Raw genomic sequence first — 27,635 nt, 5'->3', positions numbered from 1 at the left:
GGAACCAATTAACTACCAAGGGAATACTCCACTTAAACACTGCACATGAACATACAAATGAAATGATATACAAAGTAATATAAATGACAATGAAATAATAATTTACAGTAACTCAATGATGCTGTAAAAATATTACTACTTAAATATAAATAATATACCTACTGTACTGTTTAATAAGAAACACATACTTACACAATAACTAAAGTGATAAAAAAAAAATAACCCAATATAAAAGGAGTGCAGTAATTACAGTTACACTAGTTTCATGTTCACATGTAGATCAATTAAACACTTATATGTATGTATAAGGAGCATTCCACAGAATACTAACATGATGCTTATGATCAACGATCAACACAAATTTTACTTACAAGCGGTGCTTTCCAAGACACAACAGAGGGAAAAGATAAGGTAGCTGTAGCTGTAAGCTGACTACATGTAACAACTGTCAGTTTACAACTACAGCTACCTTTTCTTTTCCTTCCTCTGAAGTATTCCCTGAACGAAGTCTCTAAATGGTCACCCGACTGTGTCATGTGACTCAAATAACCAACGAAAACAGTGGCAGCAAATGAAGATAATGATGAATTACTCACAAAACAGCCACTATGGGGAAGAAAATACTGAACATAAATGTAAAATTCTTAGAGAACATGACAATCAGTCTTAATTACTGTAGTAAAGTTGTGTATATGTGAAGTCAATGTACTCTGCTGCAGACATCAACTTCCATCTGAATTCTGGCTTTATTATCAGACTTCAGACTTTTTTCATACTTATAATTAAGTAAGTGAGAATTAACTTGAAATTCTGAGTTTAAACTCAGAATTTTTTTTATTGCTCTTAACTCAGAATTCAGACTTCAATCTCAGAAATCTGACTGTAAACTTAGAATTCTGACTTTAAATTATATTCTCTATTTTATTCTCACAATTCTAAACTTGGAATTCTGACTTGAATATCAAAATTCTGAATTTCTTTCTCAGATTCCCCCCCCTCAGAATTCTGACTTCGAACTCAATTCTGACTTTATTCTTTTACGCCCGTTACAGGTTGTATGACATCTCTATGTTTTCCGATGTATCGTGAAGGCAGCACATCTTCGCCGCTCCTCCAGTCAGTCACTCCCCTTCCAGTCCGAGAGGTTTGGCTGGATGCAGCTGTGTGTGACTGACATAGTAACCTATAACTGTCTTATGAGCTGTGCATAGAAGGACTATCAGCACCTGAAGGTAAGTGACACAGACTAATGGCTACTTACACATTTAGTAACGAAGAGGCTGCGGTTTTGCAATAGGCTGAATTCGACAGTTCAGGACACGTTGTTCCTAAACGGCCACCATAATAAACTGGCTGAACTCTTAACATGAGGCATTCCTATGGCCATTCATGATCACAGAGCGGAGACGCCTTCGTGCCGACGGCTCTGTCTGCTGTTGTCTGTCGTCAGGGAGCTGCCCTGTTCTGCTCTTCATTCTCTGCACTCAACACAAGCTTTCACAAAGCATGAAAGTTTAGGGAGTGTCTGTGAAATGCGTTTTCAGCTCGTATTAAAGGTACACTGAGATTTTTTTTTCTTCCTCTCGTGCAGCGCGCGCTCGGATTTGACAGTGTTGTGTTTAATGGTGATCTCACTGTTTTGTTTCGTTTATACCGATGGACGCGGCCACACCTCTGCACACAGCAGCACCATGCACCACGTTGTAATAAGCGTTTGATACTGCGCATAAAACTAAAGTATGGGTGGGAGAGACAATAATGGCGCCCCCTTCCTTTGTTTTATTCCTGTTTATCTTAAATTTATCAAACAGGGAGGGGACGCAGCACGCCCTCCGCCCAGGGCCGGGGCCTGTGAGGCTTTCAAGTGCTGTCGAAGATATCAGTGGTCCTTCTAACACAGAATCTGAAGAAAGACAGAACTTTCACCTTTTCACCAGCCAATTTTAAGTTGTAAAGAGAGTCATTTTAATTGCCACTCAGAGAAGGCTGCCACAATATCATGTTTTCACCACACAATTATCATGGTCAAAAGAATTCACAATAAAGATAGAAATTTTGAAAAATAAAAGCTGTCAGTCAAATTTGCTCGTTGTGTATTTTGTCTCCTTTTGGCAAAGAAATTAGGGTCAAAATATGAGTGTAGAGAGATGGTGACAGGGTTCAATGTTGTTTTTCCACTTGCCCAGCCGGGCACATGGGGCAGATATCTACTTGCTCAAAATTAATTTTTACTTGCCCCTATCAAAAACAGCAAAGGCTAAAATAATTGACATGTTTAATCTAGGACTGCAGTGTCTAGAAAGTGTAAAAAAGTTCAAGGTGTTTTGTCAGTTTAAAACCAAAGATATTCATATGCATAAACTTTAAATTTTAAAATGAAGCTCATGTAGCCTGTAGCTATATGAGCTTCATTTTAAAATACAAAAATGTGAAATTATTGGTTATCTTATCCGCATCAGCCATGAGAAGCAGGTAATTATCAGGTACCGTATCAGCTGAAAAAAAAAAAAACATATTTTGCGGGATGCACAGGATAGCACCATATGACACGTTAAAAGGCTGTCTGATGTATGTGGTAATGAACATGTCTCTGCTAAATTAAGAGCCAGCAGTCCCTCAGAATAGAAAGGCAGCAGGCGAAGCAGCTGAAACACAAACAGGTGCAGACTGAGTTCACACAGCGTCACCAGACTGATGGAAAAGATGTCAAGTAGAGGACTTCACATCTTTTCCATCAGTCTGACGAGGCTTCTAATGACAGATAGCCCATTAGTTAGATACAAGTCTTACTTTTAGCATATAAATGTGAGTGTGTGATTGTAGTTTTTGCAGTGTGAGGAAATCGCTGTTTGGAATGTTGAACACTCTTTTTCATCTTCTTGTTCAGTCCTCTTTTTGTTTTTTTGTTCTGAATTCAATCTGCTACAGTCTTTTCTAAAATAATGACAGGGGGAACAAATGTACCTCACATCTAGAACAGTGATTATTTGATAAGATCCTAATGTTGATAACTATATATTATTGTTCTGTGTTTTGTCTAGGTAAAACACAGCTGTATTTGCATTTTGAAAGAATATTCTTTTATTATGTTTAACCCTTATGTTACTACTTGTGATTTAGATTTGTTCTTTGCACTATTGTTTGTATCTTGTGGTTCTATCTATCTATTAGTGGTACAATAACGTTTTCCATACCCGCTGCACGCACACAAACTGTTAACAGAGCCAATGCACTGTATTATGCACTGCACTGACACACAAAAATATGCACCCATTGTGTCTGTCAATGACCCAACTTGACCGGCAAAACGCCAACTTTATCTATTATAGTAGAACCATTGTTAGGACTGAGTGCCATGGCGTTGTTCAGGGGACTGGTCCTGATGCTGGGAGCAGCTAGAAGCTGTCAGAATGTTTCTCTCCCACACGCACTAATGGAAAGAGAAGAAGAAGAAGAAATTTATTTGTCAAGTGCTTTTCATGAACATGAGCCACAAAGTGCTTTAGAAAAGCATAAAACACAATACATTATGAAAAAGACACAAAATACAATTAGGATGCACAATAAGTACATCGGGTGCATACAGGCCCAAACGCCTGTCTAAACAGTAACTGTCTCCTAAAGCCCCAAGTTGACTTGAAAGACATCATTTGCACCATGTTTTTAGTCTAAATCTTCACTGTTGATCCTTAGCTTGGAGCCATGTTCACATGCACGTGCACACTGTCTGAAGTGCGCACGTGTAGTGTGACCGTGTGGGCCGGCAAGTGAACAGCATTTTTGAGCTTTAGGAGACTTGGATTATGCCAGATGAGCAGTATGGAGGCATTGTATGGGTTTTTTTCTGCTTTTTTTTCAATTTGAAAACTGGTCACCATTCACTTCCATTGTTTGGGAGATTCTGAAATGCTGTTCTCCCGTGAAACTCCAGCAGTGTTTTGTGGACTAAAAAGCTAAACTGACCTTCAATCAGCATGAGGATGATGATGAATGAATTTTAATTTTTGGGTGACGTATCCCTTTAAAGCGTGTATGCGGGACAGACAGGAAATTTAATTTAATAGACCTGAGAGGGTCCAAAATAAACCCTTAGGCCTAATTCACAGAGTTAGATGCCAAAGTACTGGGAAACAAGTGAGTGACAGGTTGGACATCAGAGAGGCGGCAGTGAGTGATTGCATCTTTTGTCGTCACCATTTGTCACATAAACACAAAAAAACAGCATACCAAAGTTAACTAGGGCCAAAACTAATAATTATGTTCATAGTTGATTAATAGGTCGATTATGTTCCTGATTATTAGTTTTTTGCCTGAAAAAGCCAGAAAATAGACTGTTGATGTCATCCACTAGAAAGGTCGATCTATGAAGGACTGTGGTAAAGTTGGCATCCATGAATATTGCTGATGTTGATGATGATGTTTTATACAACATTCAGTTTCCCCTCTGGGGCTTAATAAAGTATCTCATATCGTAAAATGATGAAAAATATTGATCAGTGATTCCAAGATGACCAAGATGACGTCCTCAAATGTCTTTTTTTATTCCACAACTCAAATATATTCAGTTTACTGTCAAAGAGGAGTAAAGAAACCAGAAAATATAAAAACATTTAATATGCTGCACTTTTTTTTCCTTAAAAATATTTTAACCAATTATTCAATTATCAAAATAGTTGGCAATCATTGTTTTTATTGATTAATAATGGATTAATTGTGGCAGCTCTAAAGTTAACATTCTGTAGGGTCTGTATTGGTAAATACTGCACCAGAATATTGGGTTGGTGCATCCCTGATCATTTTGGTATCAACAGAAAAGGACAAACAATACTGAGCTTGGTTTGTATGTATCTGTGTATTTGAATCCTTTTTTTCTTTATCACATTTAAACAAAAGTACATTATAGTTTCCTCTGTTATGTCAAGTGTTTGCAGTAAAAGAGAGTCATTACATCTGCTTGAATTACTGCGCTGGATGAATTAAACCATTATTTAAACCAACAAGTCAACAGGACCAGCCATTATGATTAAATTATGAGACAAACCAGTGGAGAAGAAGTGAACAGATGAGCGGACAGTTTCCACAGCAGTTCACACAGGTTATCTTATCACTTCTCTGAGTGTTGCTTTGACTGTTTGAACAAAGCAGTTTATTGGTGACCTGTCAGAGTCGAGGTGGAGGTGGAGTGGTTTACAGAGAGATAAGAGCTTTCACTGTCCTTCTGAGCAGCACCAGTATGAAAAAAGAAATATTTCTTCACTTATGTTTTTTATGTCAGGATACAATGTGAGGTGTGCACTGCGTGTCTGTGACTCTGAAGTCCACACAGCAGCAAGTTTTAACTATATGATGTGTCCACATTGGAAAAGTGACAGTTTGGTATAACTCAGACTTGTTGATATGCAGACTAAAAATATCTTTTTTTAATGTGCGCTTGATGGACACTGTTGTCCCACAATGCAATGCACACATGAAACGAAGGACTTGCTCTGTGGCAGCCCCCTGAGGCTGCATCCTTACCACCACTAGAGCCCAACAGATATGGATGGATGGATTTTTGTGGCAGATTGCCAATATTGATATCAGGGAATAAAAAATTGTGATGCCAATATATTGGCTAATGTTTAAATGTATATAAAATGCTGTCTATAGATTAAAAAAAAGATCTGCATGATGTTTTATTAAAAAAAAAAGTTACGTACTGATTAGGGGTGTCACGACTGTCCAAATCCACAATTCAGTTGACTTTGACTTTGACTCAATTTGATGATTCGATTAGATTTTTCAACTTAAACATTGTTTTTAGCACTGATAGCTATGCCATTGTGAGATTACACAGTTTTGATTTGTAAAGATCAACAGATCATTGGATTTATACCCTGAAAACTGTTGTTTACTTTTTCAAATTCTTCTTTAGAAAGATCTATATGGCATCAAGTGTGATATAACTATATCTATACATATATATATATATATAGCTGGCTTGTTACTCTGAATATTCTTTGAACTGTTTTTTTTTCTTCAGACACGCTGGATACCACGAGTATCGTCGCTGGAGGTTTAAAAATTACTAGGAGAACGGCAGATTCTGTCTTAAATTTGTATTATTAAAATTGAAAGGGCATTTCAATTGATTTTTGATTTAATATTTGAAATTATTTATTGAAATTGTGACACCCCTAACACTGATATAGACTGGTAATGTAGCTGTGATACCACATTCATTTTTAAGAGGTGGAAGACGACTATAACAGAAAATTAATTTCTTCACATCACGCAGAAGCACCAGGTTGTGTAGAAGGAGAGCCTAAAATCCTGCAAGGAGAGTTCACCAGTTATTTTGAGTTCTAAACCAAAAATGTTATTTAATATTTTATTTCATCAAGAATATCATTTTCACAGAATACCCTGAAATATTGTGATATTGGTGTCAGGGTGCAGTGAATTGTGAAACTCCAGCAGTAGTTGGTATGTGGTGGAGAGAGGTGGGGGTTGCCATGCAGTGTCATAGGAATGTTGGGGTAGGGCGGGGGTCAATGCTAATCAGATTTTTTTTTTCACTTGCCCAGTTGGGCAAATGGGTCACAAATCTACTTGCCTTAAGTCCATTATTACTTGCAATTGAACAAATTGTTTTATTTATTAGCAGATATCAAATAACTAAGACTAAAGTAAATTCTCATATTTATTGTAGGGCTGCAACATCTATAAAATATCAGGAAATAGTAATAAATGTCCATCACTGTCTTAAAAGTCCAAGGCGATGTCTTTAAACATCTTGCTTTGTCAGTCTAAACCCCAAAGATACAGTTTAATATAATAAAAGAAGAAGAGAAGGAAGTCTTCATATTTGTGAGGCTGAAAACGGCATGAAAATTACTTCAATGATTAATCAGTAGTTTAAATCTTTTTTTACTGCTTGCCTGGTTTGACAAGTGCATTGTCATATTTGCTTGCAGGAGGGGGAGGTGGCCATGTTCTTGATGTCTTTCAGTGAGGGGGAGACGAGTAGCAGAGTCCCCATGCTTGGGTGGAGACTCCAGCAGACACATTGTCTGAGCACACAGGGGTGGGGGTTGTGTCACACCGATTGAAAAACAGGTTCAGCTCAGTAGTGAATTGTAGGTCCCCTGATACTCTGTCTGTCAATCTTTCCATCCCAGTCCACACCTTCTTCACACTGTTCTGCAGCCTTTTCTGATCCTTCTTTACCAAAGTGGAGGAACCTAGAACTGTTCACCTGCTCCACCTCAGCTCCACTGATGTAGACAGGGGTTGGTTTAGCCGCATCATACTGTTATCAGTGTGGATTTTATTTGAACGTGAAGAAACCTGGTTGAAAATTTAATGTTAATGTTACGTTGTCTATAATGTTATGCTGGCAAAAGAAAAGAGGTCATGCAGTGTAATAAATGGCAGGGGCTGAATAAATTTCAGGATCAGAATCAGAAATATTTTATTGATCCCTGGCGTAAATTACTCACATTACAGGTGCTAGCATTTAAGAATATCAAAAAATATATAAGCAAAGAGAAAGTAGGTAAGTAGAGAGATACTGAGAGAGAAAGAGAAAGTAAGTAAAAAATCAAAAACATTCTACTACAATTTAGGCTATAAATAAATAATAGAACAGTAATAACCAAATATATACAGTAAGAAGTATGTAAAGAAATATTTGCCTTCTACAATATAGATATAAAACAGCAATAAATGGAAAATATTAAATAAAACAGAAATAACAAATATGAAATGTGAGAATCATGTTAAAAAATGTGCATCATGCTATAATCATATTTAACAGTGTAAAAACAATGCTGTATGTATTGCATAGTTGAGTTATTGCAAACGTTTATAATTTTGAGGCAGTATTATACAGGTGAATTATTATAGGGCTGGGCAATCTATTGATATTATATTTCATTGTGATGTGATGATGTCATTTCCATTTCCCAGAGCCTCTTTAGTGCTATGTGCATCGTAAGTTGTACTTTAAGGTGTCCTTGAAGCAGAGTCTCCATACCTTCTGAAAGGTTCACCTGTAGAAGGTCAGTGTGAACCACTCACTGTTCCAGCTGTCAGTGTATAGTCATTATATCATATATAGTCATTATATCCACATTACTGATAATTATTTATCAAAAATCTCATTGTGATAATCAGGGATGTTAATGATTAATCATAAATCGATTAAGTGCCATTAAGAATGAAACTGACTAAAACTGTATTAATTGGTAATTAATCAATAGTCTAGAAATGACAGTAATTGCATCTAATTTGACATTTTTTGGTCTGGCAGAGGCATTTGTTGAATAAGGAAACTAAAACTTAGAAATGTGAACAAATGAGAAAAATTAACGTGAAAAAAAGAGAAAAAATGGGACTAATTGAACATCAGCTATCAGTTAAGGAAAATCCACAAAATTTGCAACCCTAGAGTTAATATTTTCTGAGAGCAGCAATAGTCATATCTATAATATTGTTTCAGTATCAATATCAAGGTATTTGGTCAAAAATATTGTGATATTTGAGTTTGTCTATATCACCCAGAGATAATACAACAAACTTATTTTATCACCTCAGCCACTTTCATCCTTTTGAGTACACAAAAAGTCACCAGTCATGACCTACATGATCAATAATTATCGATATCAGGCTGCATGGGAAAATGTGAACATCTAGCAGCCACTGTCAGTATTGTTCAAAGTCACCAGACACTCAGTCATTATTTTGTGGATGAAATCAACCAGCCAGTTTCATATTTTAGCAGGGTTTGTCTGGTGGCTGGTGCTCGTTTCCAATGCTGATATCGGCTGATATGAAACTTCCCTATTAGAAAAGATTTTTCAGCTATATTGCCCAGGCCTACACACAGTCAGTTGAAATATAGAGAAAAACTAATGAGGTTATTGTTACTGACAGAGGTGACAGAGGTCCAAAGGTCAGTCTGTTGACTCCTAATGTCTGACACTAAGGGACGAGTTGTACAGTTTGATGGCCGCAGGCAGGAATGATTTCCTGTGGTGCATCTTGGTGGAATGAGTCTCTCACTAAAAGTCCTCTTGTGGCTAACCAGCACATCATGGAATGGGTTGAAGACATTGTCCAAGATTGTCCGTAGCTAGGACAGCATCATCCTCTGTGACACCACCATCAGAGAGTCCAGCTCCACCCCCACAACGTCACTGGCCTTGCAGATCAGTTTAATGAGTCTGCTGGCCCTTCTTTCATGGGCGTCAGTGTTCTTATCCTAGTCCAGTTTATTGCCAGTGTACACCCCCAAGTACCCCCCACCACTCCACAGTGTCCACACTGACCCCCTAGATGGAAATAGAGGTCACCGGTGCCTTCATCCACCTTAGATCCATTCATGTAGTAGTTGTAGTAGTAGTCGAGTCAGACTGATCACACCTCACAGACTGCAGTGATCACTGTTCTGAAAAAGGTGATCTGATTGTTCTGTAAAGTTATCATAAACTAAGTAAAGATCCTCTGTTTCGTGATAACATTGTGGATTTAGTGTGCCAGTGATTAGACTGATGAAATCTTTTCTGTGGTCTGTGTGCAGATGATATGGAGTGTTGTGATCCTGCTGGCTGCTGCCCTCAGTGTGGGTGAGTATCATCTCATTTCTCTAAAGCTAGAGGAACACTCTAGGTGTGTTCTCTGATATTTCTGTTCGGCAGACATGTTCTAGACAGGATCAAAATATAGGTTATTGTATATAAAATGTGACTGATTATTAGATTTAATGAAGGTACACAGAGAGGTCAAAGTCTCAGACTCAGCTACTCATCAGCACTCATGAACACAGACAGTGATGATAGGAATGTGATCAATTTATGGCATAGTTGGAGTTCTAACCAGGCTTAGAGCTAAACTCAAGTGGCTGCTAGACTGCTGATTTGTGGTTATAAAATCAGAATATATCATTTGGTTCATTTGCATTCTTTACACCAAGTCAGCCATTGCTTCTGCTATGATTTAAGGGACTTTTTTCTCCGTCCTTAAAACTTCTTGAACTGAGAGTGTGAGGCGCTGACTTTAGACAGTGTGCTGAGGCAAGGTGTGCCATGAGGCAAGTCCAGATGTGCTTTGGCATTTTGTAAAACAAATACTTTATTATTGCAATATAGAGCCATACAAAAAGTTTTGAATGAACTTTAAATTTACTGCATCTGTGCTTTTTATGCGCTCGTACAGAGACAAACTAAATATCTAGAAAATGCCTTTAAACAGGGTTTCTGCAGGTCTCAAATTTGAGACTTTTTAAGACCATTGTGTATACAATTTCACACCTATTTCATGACCATACTTGCACAAAAGTATGCAGTTTGCATTACTGGTTATTGGTTCAGTTGTTGTTTTGTTTGTTACAGTGTGATCAGGAGCCTACAATTATTTCCCCAAAACACATTTAAAAGCGACACTGAAGTTAAATTGAACTACTAATGGTAACTTCATAAATCAATTTTTATGACCACAATCATATTTAAGACATGTTTAAACCTAAAATTCAGGTTGAGTATCACAGCTATTTTGCATGGATGAAAGATAAGATAAGATATTCCTTTATTAGTCCCACAGTGGGGAAATTTCCAGTATTACAGCAGCAAAATGGATAGCAAAAATATAGTAAAATCAATAAAATAAAAAGACAATAAATAGCAAACAAGCAATATAAACAGGGAGATATACAGGGGAAATATAGAACATAGCAATGGTAACAATATATATACAGTATTTTCAAATTTACACCATGGCACAGAGGAAATGTTGATATTGCACATTGAAGTTAGGAATTTAAGTACAGATATTGCACACTGGATGACAATACACCTGGTTGGAATATTGATATTGCACATAGGAATAATAATGCACCTGACTGAACGATTGATATTGCACCTTGAGGTTAGAAATCATCTGAGCTAAGTATTTCACAGTATGAAGTGAACACAGTTGAAGTACATTATAGTGCAGTCGATTTGTAAGACTTGGTTGTAGGTTGTAGAGTCTGACAGCTGCAGAAAGGAAGGACCTGCGATAACGTTCCTTCACACAGTGAGTGTGTGCCTTGAGATTCTGGCTTGCCGTGTAGTGTGCCTTGGCCACAAAAACTTTGAAAACCACTGACTTGAGATATTATCTAGTATTTAAGACATTCAGAATGATTACATTTCACCGTGCAATTTTTTTGTGTCATGATTATGACTTAAAAACATGGAAGACAGACCAAGTGTATACCACCACACTTAAATGAAAGTTGTCCTTATTTTTCTTTTTAATTATTAGGGATGCACAAGCTATATCAGTATAACTCTATACCATAACTGTATTGGAGTGTATCAGCTGATAAATATCGGCTGTAATAATATGGATTTGTCAGATGATGTCAAAGTATTTAATTTGAATTCTCTAGCAAAACACTAACAGCCAAACTGTCTGAAGTTTTCTGATGAAAAATTAACTGAAAATGTAACGAGTCAGAACTGTCATGATGATGTCAGTTAGATTTGGTTTGGTCAGAACTGTGTCATCCATCTGTGCTCATTACATCTGAGCCTTTCCTCTCCTCAGCTGTGCATAAATTAAAGCAACTTACTTTTAAAATACAAACATGATCTATGTGGATCCCTAAAAACTCTGTTAGTAGCAGACATTTTTGACTTTTTACTTTTTCTCCTCCTGTCTTTGTCTCAGAGTCCTATGCCGTCCATGATCTCCATGAACGTTTGAACCATGGTCGGCAGCTTAAGATCTTCCTGCCCAAAAGTGCAGAGAAGCTGGAGTTCACTCCAGCAAATAATCCTGGCAATACCTATCTGTACTGGCAGCGGGGCACCTCAAGGTAAGAAACACTTAGAGACACTCTTTTATCACTTTCAAGAAAACAATAAAAGAGTGCTTAACACAATTAACTGCATGAACAGATGTTTTATGTTGTTTGTAGTGTCTAATGATTTGATAACGGACTTTACTGAGTAATGTGTTATTGCTGAATGTATACAATGTATAGGGGTGAGAATCTCTTTGCACATCATGATTCGCTTCAATTACAAATCAGAGGGCTGTGATGAGATTATAAATAAATGACTATCGATGCACCAAAATTTGTATCTTTTAATCTAGTGGGTGCCGGTCAGATTGTTCTGATCTGCAGTTGCTCACATTCATGCGCCCTCACCAAACTCAAAAAGTAGCTTATTTTACAGCGTAAACATGACGCGCATGTCAACATCCGTCGTGTTTCTCCATTTAATCGGTTCACCTGTGAGGAAAGTAGAGCTCATCTTACAAAATTGTTACCAGTGACCTTAATGTTAAGAATTTGGTTTTAATTGTTGACTTTTCTGCAGCATGTGTGGATATTCTAACACAATACCTAAGCACTGCAGGGTGTGTGTGTGTGTGTGTGTGTGTGTGCACGCAGTAATAGGAATTAAGTGTTTCTGTTGTTCTGTTGTGTGAGATGTGAGGAGTGAAAAACATCTGACTGGCTTACAGTCGAGACGGGGGTAAGAATCGATACTTCCCCTATAACATATAAAATATGATATCCGTGTTGAACTGCAGGAAGATTAGCTGACGTCATGGTGTTAAATATGCTAATGTTCTGTTTGTGGATGGGATGATCATCGTGGGAAGCTGTGAACTGCAGATGATTTATTTCCATGTGGCTGTTGTTTTATCTACAGGGTGACCAAAGGCAGGGTGTCTGGCACAGGCAGCGACCGACGCTGGTACATCGACAAGGTAACTAACCAAAGTCATTTATTTAAAGTCTGTCTTACTTGGTGAGAGAATGAATTGCTGGAGTAAGGTAGTGGTGGTGCGTTGGAGTGGAGCATGTCTGTTTCATCAGCCGTTAAAGAAAGACTCCTGCTTATAGTGGCCAGAGATTGTGGGTCTTCACAGTGCGTTTGTGTGGTCTCTGTGTTCTTGTAAGGTGACTTATGAGGACGAGGGGACGTACACTCAGAGAGACTTCTGGCAAAAAGAGATCTCCACTGTCAAAGTGGCCGTCATACGTGAGTTTGCTGATATAACTGCTGGTTCTGGTTTGACATTGTTTTCATCATGGTATTTCTTTTAGTTCATTTCATCTTGTTGCATCATTTACGTTGTTTTTGTCTTGCAGCACATTGTACGTCATTTTTGATTGTTTACATCTTTTACATTTTTTTAGTGTTGTTACATCTTCTTACATTATTTTTGTCTTGTTAACATCTTTTACATCATTTTCATCTTGTTATGTCTTTTACGTTGTTTTTATCTTGTTACGTCTGTTATGTTATTTTTGTCTTTTCGACGTCATTTACAACGTTTTCATTTGGTGACGCATTTTCTGTCTTGTTACATCTTTTACATCATTTTAGTGTTGTTACGTCTTATTACATAATTTTCATCTTAATGTCTGTTATGTCAATTTTGTCTTGTTACATCTTTGTTGTTTTCATCAGTATGTGTTTTATGTCATTTTGGTCTTGCTAAGTGTTTAACTTCTTGTGACATCTGTCATGTGTTCTATGATACAACAAGGAATTGTCTCTTCCATGTGTTATTGTTCTGTCCATTTAGAGTGAAATCGGTCACTAATTCCACTCAAATGCATTAACCTACATGTGTTTTGGATGAGAAGCCTGCGTCATAATGAAGCTTAATTAGTAAATGTAATGAGATTTATTTATTTATTATTTTATCAGGCATCTCAGCAGCATAGTGAGTTCAATAGCACAGACCACACAGCACAGGAAAAAACTCTCATCTTTCAACAGGCAGAAATCTCAAAGGGATACAGGCTCATTATTCAGGGTTGAGACCATCCGCTGGATCCAGAAAGACAGTGGAGGAAGGGGAGGAGGGAGAGGGACGGGGGAAGAACAAGAACATGTAGTAACACAAAGCAATTTTTAGTTAAAGATTCAAAGTAATAGTTATCAGTTGTGATAATAATTTCATAAAAGTAGGTTTGAAAAAGTATAAATGACTGTTGATATCATGTTTCCCTTCTTCCCTGGTACTACTAACAATTAGATTTCAGACATTTATGTACTCCACTTCTCTGATTGGCTGAAATTGTGGCACACTGTAACAATCCATCAGGCTCATACACAAGTACGTAGATGTCTGTCTGAGTTTTATTTCAGCAGCGTCATTGCAAATACCATTTTTAAAACTTGAATCCAGTGAGAAGTTTGAGTTTGAGCCTAGAAATTATCACGTGGTTACTAGCAAACACATTATTAGTGAGCACAGAATAGTTTTTTTGTTTGGTGAAACTGAACAGTCTTTGTGTGATAATAATCTGTCTACAAACCAAAATCAATGTGTTTGCAAAAACTTTTTCTATTCTCTAAAAGTCACATTGGGCCCTATCTTATGCTGATCTAAAGCACCGGCAGAAAGCATGAGGTGCAGTGGATTTAATTTATTCAAATCCAACTTTGCCATCTTATGCCAGGGACGCAGGGGTATCCTGCCCAGTCCCACCTCTTGCACCAGCAGCGCACAGCGGCATACTTCTATGTGCCCTCATCAATTCACAGTCAAGTTTAGGCCAAACATGCAATAAACCAATCAGAAAGTCAGCTCTCATCACCTTTAAGAAGCAGGTGCTCCAGGAGCGCAAGTGATGGCAGCATGATTTACCTGAAGGAAACAAAGAGAAAAGATTTTCAACCGAGGAGACAGATCTCCTGGTTGAAGAAGTTAATGTGCGAGAGCATGAAATATATGGAGACAGCAGGACGTCTCCAAAGCAGCTTCATGTGGAAATTTAATTTACATGAACACCTGCAAAAAGTAATACAGTAAATGAACCATAAATGTCATGCAGATATGTAACGGGTTATATTTTCACTGAGGCACCTTGAAAATGTGTTGCATTTTATAATTTATCATCATCATTATGATGCAGCTCTGCTGGCTGAGGAGCACAGGAGAGGAGTAGGGGAGAGCTGGTGCGGTCGAGAGGAGAGGCGAACTGATCCACTCTGGCCGCGAAGCTGCCATCTTAATCCAGAGGAACAGTTACGCAGCTGTCCGTGCTCCTCCTTCTCCTCTTCCTTCTCATCCTCATCTCCTCCTCCCATCCACACTTCTTCATTCTGCTAACACTGCTGTGGGTGTAGGAAACAGGAATTTGAAAGTGTTGTGAAGTTTGAAGTGTACAAAATTATGGACGGGTATATCCAACCAAAAAAAAAAGAGCTTTGCGCTGGGCCGATAGGGCCCATTTTGTCCTCAGGATATAGGCACAAATCTAACTCCATATAATGTGGCTTTCTTTATCCACCTCTCTGTTCCATTATTCTCCTCCTCTCTATTCCAGCGAGACATAACTATGTGAAGTGTGTGGCAGGAGAGAGTCTCTACATCTCACTGGAGGGCATCATCCTGGCTGATGCTACGCTCACCTTATCTGGGGAGGCTGCCAATGTTACACTGGTGAGATGGATGGACGATAGTGTGTATGAATGCATGGAGGAGTAGATGGAGGGATTGTTGGATAAAAATGAGCAGAAGGATGGAGGGATTCAGAGTTTGGGGTGCAGCAGAAGGGTGTTACATTTGTTCCAGTACCAGTGTTTTCATCATTCACTGTGTCTGTGTACTGGAGTATCACAAACGTTAGTGTAGTGTAGTATTTAGGTGTGCGTCTACAGTGGAAAATTTCTTGCCCACAGAAAGTGAATTTATGTTTTTTATTTATTGATCACAAAGGGAATCAAGTGTGGAATCAAATGGAAATGCAGTAGTCATTAAACATTACGCTGAGCTACTCAATGCGGTTGTGGTTGTGTGTCAGACATAATTCCCCGCCCCTTTTTTGGTCTGTGCTCAAATAAGAGTTAAGCAAACTTGTTACCTTGGGACCACTTTCTCCTTTCCTGTTTCCTGTACTTAGATGTGCTGTGTGCTGGACTTGGCGAAGTTACAGTGAGGAGTAAATTAGCCAGTTAAAAAGAAGCTGAAGGGGATTTATATTAAAATGATTTTACTCTCTATATAATATTTTGTGGTTATCATGGTGGAAAGACTACCACTTTTGTCTACAGGAACCTCCAAAATCAACTCAATATGACATTTCCTCATAGTAGCTTTAAGATGTGATTATATATGTGTTGGTTTTACACTCTTTCAAACATCTTCAAAATATAGTTTCCTTTCAGCAAAGACGAGCCTAACCCACAGAATATCTCAGCACAGGAAACAGATAAGGATGTTTACTGAGGCTTCAAAAGGGACAGGACTTAGCTAACCCAAAGAAAAAAACATTTCCTGAAAAATATTTCCTGAAAACGTACTACTTTGTGAAAGGTCTTCAGGTGGGTGTTGTTGTATGCCTTATGGATGCCATTTTTTTTTTTTGGTAACATTTCCAAAGCTGCTGCTGTTGATCGTCTCTGACGAGAGTTTTTCTCCCTCAGGTGCGTGATGGTGCTACAGTGGCCCAGGACCATCCGGATTACTGGGACCGGGTTCGGACCCACAGCAGTAACATCGAGATCAGGAATGTGAACACCACTGATGAGGGACGTTACACCCTGACAAATCGCTTTAACCGGGTGGTGTCTGTCACCAGGATGGACCTGACAGGTAGGTCCCCATGTCTTCACTTATTCTTACATAAAGTGATCACTGACCTGTCTGGGCTTCAATGTCTGTCAGCAACTTTGACACTCAGTACCAGTCAAAACTTTCGACACTTCTCACTCAATGTTTCTTCTTTCTTTTTTATAAGAAATGGCTCAGATTATACTCTGTAAAAATGGCCAATGGATGGCAATAGATAGTTTTGAGAAAGTTTTACCAAATAGTGATATGTTGTTGAAATAATGTACTTTTCTTCTTTAGATTAACATAAATCTTTGATTTTTAGAAACTCAAAACATTGTTTTCAAAAAAAGTTAATTCAAGTAAAAAAAAAGGTTAATTCATTCAAGTGAAAGAATTTGATGTTTCAGGCACTTAAAAAAAGAAATCAGGTTTGCAGCTCACCAATTTTTGATTTTTGAACAAAAAGACTCTGACACATTGAAATCAAAGATATAAAGACAGACACAAATGTGAAGTCAGAACATCTCAATCGCCCCCTGGTGGGTGGCTGCAGCATAGGTCATAACCCATCCCCCTCCATGTTAGCAGATGGGACTTGGGCCTAATATCAAATAATAATAATAATAACTTTATTTATATAGCACCTTTAAAAACAGAGTTTACAAAGTGCTTTGACAGACAAAGTAAAAGAGCACAAGAGCAGGATACCATGGAAAAATAACAACAGAGGGCCAAACAGGAGTTAACTAAGGTTGAAATAAAACAAGACACAAGCAAAGACACTAAAACATAGAAAAAGCAATAAGACACAGTAAAAGAAATAAGAACAGTAAAGTGGATGAGACGGAGACGGTCCTCCTGCTAACAACAAGTCTTGAATGGTCTCATTTCTAATTAATGAGACTCTCATGCTAATGAAAAAGCTGATGGAGCGCTGTAGGTGGTGGCTTCTTAGAAAGCAGAAAGCAGGCCAGCACAGTTGGATAGGGCAACACTTTGTCTTTGGCTTCCCACAGTTAAATGAACATGATTGATTGCGATATTGATGTTTAAAATGTGTTCCACTTGTACAAAACTCAGCTGCATATCCAGTTAAGCAGCTCGTGAACTAACAGCCATCCACTCTGCAGGCAGTGATATACATCAGAGAGAAAAATGTCTGGTTTTAGGGTAAGTGATGTTATGCAAGAACAAAACACATCCAAAGAGTGTGTGAAACGTGTGTCTGCACGGCATAGCAACACAACTAACTTATTCACCACCTGTGAGAATCATCACAAACTGATGAATGTATGAAGGACAGGAAGAATAACATCCCTAACATTACATTAATGACATTATCATATCAATGTGAAAGTGAATCAGGGCTTGTTAATTTATTTTTGAGTAAAATGTTCAGTTTTATTTATATTTAGCTTCCAGGAGCTGCACTGTGAATAAGTAGCAGTCTTATTTTGATGCACAGATTCATACATTAGCAGGAATATAGCAAAACATGGATTCAAAAGCTGTGATATAAAAATATTTGGTCCCTAAAATCAACGAATAAGCAAAATAAATAATATTTTTTAGTATCTTTACCAAAAAAATCACGATTATCATTTTGGCCTTACAGTTGGAGTCTGCATGCAATTGATAATGATTTAATTGAAATAAAATTATTAATTTAGTTAAAGAATTCATATTGATTGATAGTTGATATGTGGATGTGCACAAGGCCTTTTTTTTTTAACAGCAAACCCTCCTTCTCCTCGTCTTTTTAGCCGTGTTTCTTATTCTGACACTTCAGACTTGTTATCAGAGGAAACTAACTGGCCAAGATTTTGACTTTTTGTAAGGATTAAACGTGTTTGTTATTCATTAAAATATTAAATCTTTCGATTTGATTTTCTTGTCTAATCAATTTCTGCTGTTCATTTTCCCTTAAATACTTGTTGCTGATATGATTTTTGGGCTTAGTGTTTATATTATGATGCAACACACTGCATTAAAAACACAAACCATCACCAGCTCTCAATTAGGGGAGTAAATCAGTTTCATCACAATACAGTATTAAATTGATAAATTGATTCTTTTAAAATTTGCCATATTGTGATTTTGATTTGATTCAATTCAAGGGCCTGCCGTTGATTTTAGATGATATCATCTGCCCAGTTAACACAATCGGTTACAGAAGAAGCTGCCACAATTTTTTCTGCCTTTGGTCATAACATTTTAAAAAAGTATTATATTTTGTTATACTGTTTTTCTTCTCCTATAATCTACTTGTTTGTGGTGAATTTTTAGCATCTGTCAAAACAAGTAAAAAGTGCTTCACAACAGCAAAATACAATCCAGTGAAATGACTATGAAATAAAACAACATGAGAATACCTTTAAATATATGTACATAGAGAATATCAGCAGATATATCTGTCTTTTTTTTTTACTTTCAAACATCTGTATTGACACTGGCCCACAAAAATCCATTTTCAGTCAGGCTGTAATATCTAATACAAGCTAGCTAATGTTAGAAAAGCACTTACCACCTAGCTAGCTAATGATTAATGTAGTTAAGCAAGCTAGTTAGCTAGCTTGTGACTTTTACACGTTCCTCAGCAACATCTTCAAAATTTGATCTTCATTTCCACATAGCCGAGCCGAGCACAGAACATGTCTCAGGAAACAGGACAGGAGAATTACCACTGTTCTTTCTCCACAGTAGTTGGAACACAGCGTGAAAAGGGGCGGGACTTAGGAAGGGTCAATTATTACTCTCAGGGAATCGGCAAATTAGACTCAACAGCAACTCACTGACTTAATAATAATAATAAAATCAAATGATGACTTTTTTAGTCTAAAGCCAGAACTGTGCTGAATCATGCACCAAACTTAAAGGGATAGTTCACCCAAAAGTAAAAATTAGAAATAGTCATTATCTACTCACCCTCATGCTGACTGAAGGTCAGATCTGACAGGAAGGGGAACAGTGAAAGTGAATTGTGACCAATTTTCAAACATTAAAAAAAAAACCGAAAAAAAAAAACCCCAGAAACTTCCTCAAATACTCCCTGTCTGGTGTAATCCACGTCTCCTAAAACTCCAATATGCTGTTCACTTGTGTGCACTCACCATCACACCACACACCACTAGTTCAGACGTGTACACATGCACATGGCTGTGACTCCATTAACCATGGCTTCCATGCTCAGCAGACTTACAAAAGCCATCTTGAGGCCATTGCACAGGTCTTAAAGCCAGAGCAGATGTATATTACCTTTACTGAGGTTTGCTTATGGGTTGCATAACTGTCATGTCACAGGCATAATTAAACTTTATAGAATATTTATTTTTACAGTGATTCTGTTTCACTCGCTGCTTTTAGACTACCAATAAAGATGTGTAAGATGTGTCACCTGTGTCCCCTCCTCTGCTCTCATTTCTGCTGCAGACCATCATGAGTACGGAGATGGAAACCCTCTCCTGGCTCTGCTCTTACTGCTGGGCATCCCGGCTGGGGTTTGCTGCTGCTGTCGGAAGAAGATTTTCAAGAAGAAAGCCACCACTGCTGGGACGCTACAGGTACTGACAAGTTTGAGTCCATCAGGAGATTTTCTTTTTTAACAAACAAACTTGTACAAACCTGCTTCATTAATAATGAAAATCCTCATTCACACATGCAGTCTTTCCCAGAAATGTTCCAATGTTTTCTCACGAAAAGGTCATGTATGACTTAGAGCCAGAATCAATTTCCCAGGAAATCTGCACCTCCCACGTCAAGATCAAGATGCCTTTTACAGGGGACATGTTGGGCTGTGTTGTGAATGAAAGCAGGAACATTACTGGGAAGGCTCTTACACCACGTATAAAAGTGCTGAATATAAACACCTTGTCTTGCTTATTTGGCATCTGTGTACTAAATTCATTACCTTTACCTAAAAATCAATCACCCATTCTTGAGAATACCAAAAACCAAAAAACACTTTAAAAATTATTATTACCCAACACTCTTTTTGGTGAATATATGTTTTGGTGTATATATATGAAATATATGTCATTTCTGAAATCTAATGGATAGCTTTAATTTTTTTTTTAATTTCTAAACTTGCTCTGTGCCAGAAAACATTCTTGTCCCAGACAAGAATTCACAACTTCAAATAATTTAAAAATGTATTAAAAGCCTTCAAAATCTAAAACTAACAATACCTGCTGATAACATGGGTATAAAAATTGTGCTATTATAATCATCTTTGTTTTAAAATATATTTTTCATAAAAATGTTGTTCCTTTAAAGTTGTGTCCCAGCAAAAAAAAAAGGCAGATATACTGCTCAAGCACTGGTAAACTTTCTATTTTTAGACAAATTCGTTAATAATATTCGTTAATAATATTTCTATCAGATGTGTCTCAACCATAACATGTCAACTCTGTAGCCCTTCTAAATCAAAGTTAAACAAGAAGTATGGTTTAAAAATGTGTATTTTGATTAGAATTAAGAGAACTCTGAGACACTTAAAAAATAAAATGGCTGTTCACTACAGCTGTGCTGTGCAATGACTGTGGAAGATGATGGAGTTGACGTCTACATTTACTAAAAAAATTATTCATTAGGAAGTTGGTCCATTTAGCAAGGTTTAACAGCAAATAGTTTAATCTTTTTAAATATATTTCCCAGCATAACTGAAAAGTCAAAATGCCCTCAAAATGTCCCAATTCTTAAGAATGAGTGTCATATAGGTTTAATTCAGTTAAACTAAACACTGGATTATGCAAAAAATGGATAACAGCACCATGTTTCACTGTGCATCCCAGTCAGGTCAGCCAAGAGCGGTAGACTTTATATAAGAAATCAACAGATAATCACTAATAAAAATACTTACTAGTTGCAGCTCCAACACAAATTTCCTCATCATCTTTGTTTCTCTCTCCAGACGACCCCAGATGCTGTCCACCCTCCTCCTGCTGGTCCTGTTGGACCGTGTCCTTCCTACAACACTCCTGGACAACCAGGAGCGGTGAGACGATACAATTACTGATCACTTTTTATTTAATCATGGATATTCTTACTTGACAAACATGTCTTTATTTTGCTGACAGTATGAGTGTTAAAGGGATAGTTTGGATTTTTGAAAGTAATAAGTTCAGTATTTATCCATATTCATTGTATTAGCTACAGTAGATTGTGATCGAAATGCCTCCAGTTTGGAGAAGCAGCAGGAGTGATGTGTTGCTGTGGACAGGGTCAGCAGAAAAATGTAAATGTAAATGTTTACCACTTAGACTGACTTTTCTGATGGGAAACCACTGTTATATAAGGCCAAATATCATTCTTTTCAAAACAACCAGACTCCTTTTGCAAGATCAGTAATTTTACCTAACAGAATTGCTGGTCTACCGCAGCCTCAGTCACTTTGTTTCTGTTATTGTGTGACTTACGTGAATCCAAACTAACCTTTTAAAACACCAGAGTCACTCAAAAACCCAAACAAAATACTGATTGAGGCAGCAGTAGAAGAGCACCTCCCACATTCAGTGATGCATTCAGTTAGGATTTTGGTGACTTTGAAGAAAATGGTATTTGGCTTATATAATGGTGATTTCCTGTCAGAAAAGTCTCTCTGACAGCAAGGTGAAGTGGTGAAAGCTTTCTAAATATAGTGTACACTTGAAGTGATGGATTTATTTATAGGTGGCTAAAATATGTTTTCCACAGCAGTGCACTGCTTAGCTTCCATGCTAGTACTCCTGCTGCTTCTCCAGCTACTGTAGGTAGTAACACCCTGACTACAATCAACTAACTCATACACCCACACTTCAAATAATTCAACTACCCATTAAATACTACTGTCTCAAAGTGAATGTGGTATTAAATTGATGCTCACTTACTGTGTTGCTCTGTGTTTGCAGGTCTACTACCCTGGCTCTGACCCTACCGTGGTACATAAGACATTACATAACACACATTTATTACACACTAACTATACACAGTCTAGTATACATCTATAGACAGCATCATTATGCAGTTAACCACTGTATTAACCAGTAAGTGAAGGGTACACTTACAGGGTCTGCTCACTACAACTATGCTGGGAAATCAAATTGTAAAATTTTGTCAACTCTGTAAGTTTACATTTAATAACAAATGTAGTTTGGTCTTTTGATCTTTTCAAATATATTTTCCGGCATAATGGAAGAGTAAAAATCAAAACCCCCTCAAAATACACAATTCTCAAGAATGATTATAATCTGATGCTAATCTAAGATTTAAGTGTTTTTTCTTATGTGCACGTCTGTGTTCCCACACAGGGTCCTACTGTCCATCCTCCTCCGAGCACTGGCCCAGGACAATGGAACGGCCCCCCGCCCTCCCCAGTTAGTATCACTAACTGTTTTCATTCTTCACTCTCCAGATTTCCTGTGTCCTACTTCCTCCTACTTCCTGATGTAACTCCTGATTTTCTCCCTCTGCAGGGTTTTAACCCAGTCTACCCACCTCAGAACCCTGCCTACCCTCCTGCTGGCCCAGCTATGATCCCCCCTGCCCAGCCTCCACAATGGAACGGTCCACCACCCGGCCAGTACCCTCCTGGACCTGTAGCTCCAATGGTATGATCTGTCTCTGTGTCTGACAGGAATTCCTGAGAGGACTGCTGGTCATTTGACCTTTGACCTTTTAGTTTTTTTTTAGATCAGTGGAAGACTTGAAGCTTGAAGCCCTGCATGTGCATCCTGAAAAAGCATTGCACTGCATTTACATCATCAATGGAATAATCAGTGTCCCTGTTCATTTTAACTTCTCATTGTTCCTTTGAGACTTGACCCTTCATTAAGCCCCTCTCCTGAACTGTCCAATCAGAGATTAGCAACCGTCGCTAGGGCACCACAGGCCCATCAAGCTCTAAGAAGAGAGATACTCAGTGTATCATGAGTTTGGAGGAGTGATGTAAGGATACCAAAAACTCACTGTATGATAATACCACGGCAAAAAGTCCATGGTATGATATTTATAATGATACTGAAAAAAGTGTCTGTTCGGGAATACTAAATCTCCTGTGGACAACATTTTTCATTAGTATAACATTTGTATTAACTTAAAACTGGGGATGTTAGTGATTAATCATTAATTCATTTTTGTATATTTGACTGATCAAAAATGTGTTTATCAATGACTGATCTAAATGATAGAAATAGCAGTAATTGTGTCTCATGTGACATGGTTTTGTCTGGCAGAGCCATTTGTTAAATGAGTAAATTTCAACTTCAACTTAAAATAAGAAAAAAGAGAACACAAATGAAAATGAGGAACAATATGAGAAAAAAACATGCATTTTGTATCGTATTAATTATTAATCGATTGTCAGTGTTTTCAACTATCAGTTAAGGAAAATGCACAAAATTTGTAACCCTACTTTTAACTCAAAATGCTTCAGTTTAGCTGAAGGATTCAGTAGAAGGGCCTGTGAGAGAATCACAGTGATGGATGTGTAGATTTGCCCATCCCTGCTCTGTTCCTGTCTGCTAAATGGTGGAACATGATCAGGGAAAATCTCTGGATGAAGTCAGGTCGAATGCAAACATGTTTTGCTCTTACACAGAGCTACACAAAGTCATTCTGCAGGTGAGCAGACAGAACACTGTGTGTACTGCATGTCACTGTTACAGCTTAGCTTGTCTTTATCAAATCCAAGTCCAAGGACCAGGACACAAGTAAAGGACGTCATCAACAGAGGTGTCAGAATTAAATGTCCAAACACAGTATAATAAAATGTGTGTTTGTGTGTGTGTGTGCGTGTGTGTGTGTAGGGCTATGCTCCAGCTCCAGTCATGTATAGCACGCCTCCACCAGCAGCAGAGCCTGTTCAAGAAGGAATCAAGATGGAGAATATGGCTTCCTCACCTGCTGACCCCCTGCTGACTGCCCCACCACAGGTAGACACACACACACACACACACACACACACACACACACACACACACACACACACACACACACACACATACACACACACCATGGGGATGTGGAAAGAGATGTCTCACTATCAAACACAGTACTAGTGGGTTTTTTTGGCATATCATAATAATAATAATATTTCTATCAATGAATTAAAGGTATTGCGTTGTGATACCCAGCACTAATACACATGCTGTCTGTCCCTGGTCTTATTCCATTAGGGACATTTGTTGCATGCCCCCTGTCCCTCTCCATTTCTAGCCTTTATCTTCACTGTGACTTCTCTAATATAGGCAAAAAAATAAATCTACAAAAAAGAAAAATGCATTGACAAATGTCTTCATATAAATGTGGAGACAAATATAACACGCATTCTGTTTGACCTCGTAGGCTGAAGCTGCGTCCTCTCCTGTTGCTCCCGTGCCTCCGCCCTCCACTGGTGGTGCCTACAAGTTTGAGGTCAATGGAGACAAAACGTCCAACTTCCTGTAGGGACCATAACTACTGGAGCAGCTCCGCCCAGTCCTTCCTCAGTTTGATGTTACAACACTCCTCTGTGACCATTTTGCATTCCTCTCTCTAAGCATTCAAAATCAGGGATGCAAAATGGCACAGGAGGAAACAAAGAACAAAATTTGGATAGTACATTCTGGTCTGTCTCCTTGTCTTGATCAGTATTTAATCCCCTATCTGTCTAAAAATGATGTCTTTAGGCTGAAGGAGCAGTCCGTGGTATAAACTCTAGCTGTGTTTTTGTAGTCAGCATGAGGAAGCAGTTATTCAGGGATCAAATTTCCAGAGGCAAGGAGACAAAGTGTCAGCATGTGGAACAGAAATGAAACATCTGATAAGTAAATCTTAAACACAGGGCTGGGATCAGTTTTCCAAACGCTTCACCCTAATGCACCAACTACCACTAACCTCCATGTTCACTTTAACTGATTCCAGCCCTGCTTGTGTCTTTTTCTTTGATTCCCTTTTTCTATTCCTGATTACTGAGAGCTGACTACTGATTTAATGTGCCAGCAAAACCAAGGAATCAAGAAAAAGACCTGATATTTACTCAAAGGTCAATATATAGGAGCAACAAAAGGAAACAAAGCAGTCCACCATGATGTCATAGATGGGAAATGTTTCAGCCTTGAGGTGTGTTCAGACTTCTGTCTTCAACACGTGTGTCTCATTTTATATTTGCAGTCTTTGTGTACTGGCTACTAAAAGCTGGATCTGAGCAGGAGTTGGGAGCTAGCTAACAGCAGACTGTTTGTGTTTATGTGTGTGAGATGTCTCAGAGGGCCTGTTTACACCTGGTATTAACATGTGTCCCGGATGATCACATCACAAGAGGACAGCTCTGAGTACGTGTGAATGCACTCAAGATGCATTGAAGATGCATCGAGATCACTCAGACCACATTCAGAGGTGTTCTGGGCTGCATGTGACCACAGTCTTTCAGCAGTGTGATCGCAGTGTGTCCTGGTCCACAATGAAGGACCGCCCACTAAACTGATGTCCCCTACTCTAAGTCTGCACCAGTCTCCCCAGACTCCTTTAAAACAATCAGGCCATGTTGAGAGTTGTTGACTGTGGCACAACCAAATCCACTTTGTAAAACACTGTATACAACAAATTCTTAATTATGTGGGCCTTCTTATAAATTCGGCAAATGTTCTACATTAAAGGAGCAATTTGTACCATTGCATGTGCAAAAATGAGTACAGCAATCCAAATAATGAGATGAGCCATAGACTGTATATTAAATAGGTTGTAATCTTGTTTAATACACAATCTATGGTTGAATCAAGATTTTTCCTCTTCCCCCTCCTCCCCAAACTCAACAGACACAGACAGGCTGCAGGAGATCCATAGGAGCAACATTTTAAATCACCAATAACAATCAAGGATGAGTCATGCACTCCTCAGCTGTTTCTAACCGTCAGTTGTCTGTCTATGTAAAGTTAAGCCTGTTACCCTGAAAACAAAAGCCCACTGTTTTGAAATAACACACTCTGGCTGATGAGTTAAGTGGCTGCCTGTCTCACTGCTGCCAAACTCCATTAACATTTTGCTCAATTTAACAGTTAGAAACATCTACACCTTCTACAAGATTAGTAATGATTTCTTACGACTCATAAACAGACACCTATTTATGCAGCAAAAATTCAGCATTCATTTGAACTCTGATCATTGATCATTTTATGATTTGTTATGGTAAATATATTACAGATTTCTCTGTCTTTTTAGAAAAAACACTGAAGTGAAGTGAATCAGATGCGCATGGAGACTCATTCTAATGTCAGATGTGACCTGTGGTTCTTTGCTGCTCACTTGTGATCAGATTACTTAGCACTGATGTTAATAGCAGGTGCAAACAGGCTCAGCAGTCATTATTTACCTCATTATCAACCTAATTTTTTCTCCCGTTGTCTGCATAAAATTCTGAAGGGGAGCCATACAGCCTTACGATACATACTGTTTTTCAGCTTAAGCTTACACATCAACCAGGAGCAACCTGAGGCCTGGTGCTCCACAGAGTACTGTGGAGACTGCAGTACTCTGACATATTGTGAGATAACACCTCCAACAAGTCAGCCGTAGACAAACAAAGCTGTCAACCTTTGTACCTTTGGCTCAGCACTTCCAGATATACCATGACCTGGATAAGTGAGAATCTTCTCAAATCACACTAATATCTTTTATACAACTCTGTCTCGGCAAATCTGTACTCTACAAGTACAGATCACACAGGACCTGCCTGAAGGGCGCAGTATGTCATTCCTACCGCTAAGCAAACAAGCCTTGACCCAGCAAGCCAGGCTTCAGTCTCAAATTTGGCAGTACCATTTGGGTTTAGCCAGGTTTGATTTTAAAGGGACAGTTCACCCTAAAATCACATACATATACAAAATACATATATTCCCCTGGCCTGTTGTGCTATTTATACATCTTGATTTTTGTTGGTGTGACTTGCAGAGTTTTGGAGGTAGCGGCCATTAGGGCTGGGTAAAATTTAAAAAATACGATACCAGTACCCTTAAAATGATACCAATACCAAAAGAGTACTCTATTCAATACCTTTTTTTACACGGAGCTGAAGTTTCATTAGTTGCTTTGTCATATTCTTATGCATTTTATCAGACACCACAGGCATG

At 38.2% G+C, this 27,635-nt stretch overlaps 1 protein-coding gene across 1 annotated transcript; it reads left to right on the top strand.

Annotated features, from left to right (window-relative positions):
- The first annotated feature begins 1,118 nt into the window (after positions 1–1,118).
- LOC146330664 (uncharacterized) lies at positions 1,119–26,928 on the top strand. Its single transcript, XM_084716187.1, has 14 exons — positions 1,119–1,232; positions 9,563–9,608; positions 11,695–11,842; positions 12,690–12,747; positions 12,941–13,022; positions 15,326–15,441; positions 16,425–16,593; positions 19,984–20,114; positions 21,464–21,547; positions 22,440–22,469; positions 22,839–22,904; positions 23,004–23,138; positions 24,336–24,461; positions 24,874–26,928. The coding sequence occupies exons 2-14, from the start codon at positions 9,563–9,565 to the stop codon at positions 24,973–24,975; spliced, it is 1,293 nt and encodes a 430-aa protein (XP_084572313.1). The 5' UTR covers positions 1,119–1,232; the 3' UTR covers positions 24,976–26,928.
- The last annotated feature ends 707 nt before the right edge of the window (positions 26,929–27,635 follow it).

Source organism: Lutjanus erythropterus, chromosome 3 (assembly GCF_056507025.1).
Source record: "Lutjanus erythropterus isolate fLutEry1 chromosome 3, fLutEry1.hap2, whole genome shotgun sequence".
NCBI lineage: Eukaryota > Metazoa > Chordata > Actinopteri > Lutjaniformes > Lutjanidae > Lutjanus > Lutjanus erythropterus.
The sequence above is the reverse complement of the archived record's forward strand: the minus strand, read 5'-3'. Positions and strand labels throughout refer to the sequence as shown.

Excerpts from the sequence above, each read along its gene's own strand:
- LOC146330664 (XM_084716187.1), top strand. The coding sequence starts at position 9,563 with ATGATATGGAGTGTTGTGATCCTGCTGGCTGCTGCCCTCAGTGTGG. Across the intron at positions 21,548-22,439 it reads CTCCTGGACAACCAGGAGCG|GTCTACTACCCTGGCTCTGA; the intron begins GTGAGACGATAC and ends CTGTGTTTGCAG. Across the intron at positions 22,470-22,838 it reads CTGGCTCTGACCCTACCGTG|GGTCCTACTGTCCATCCTCC; the intron begins GTACATAAGACA and ends GTTCCCACACAG.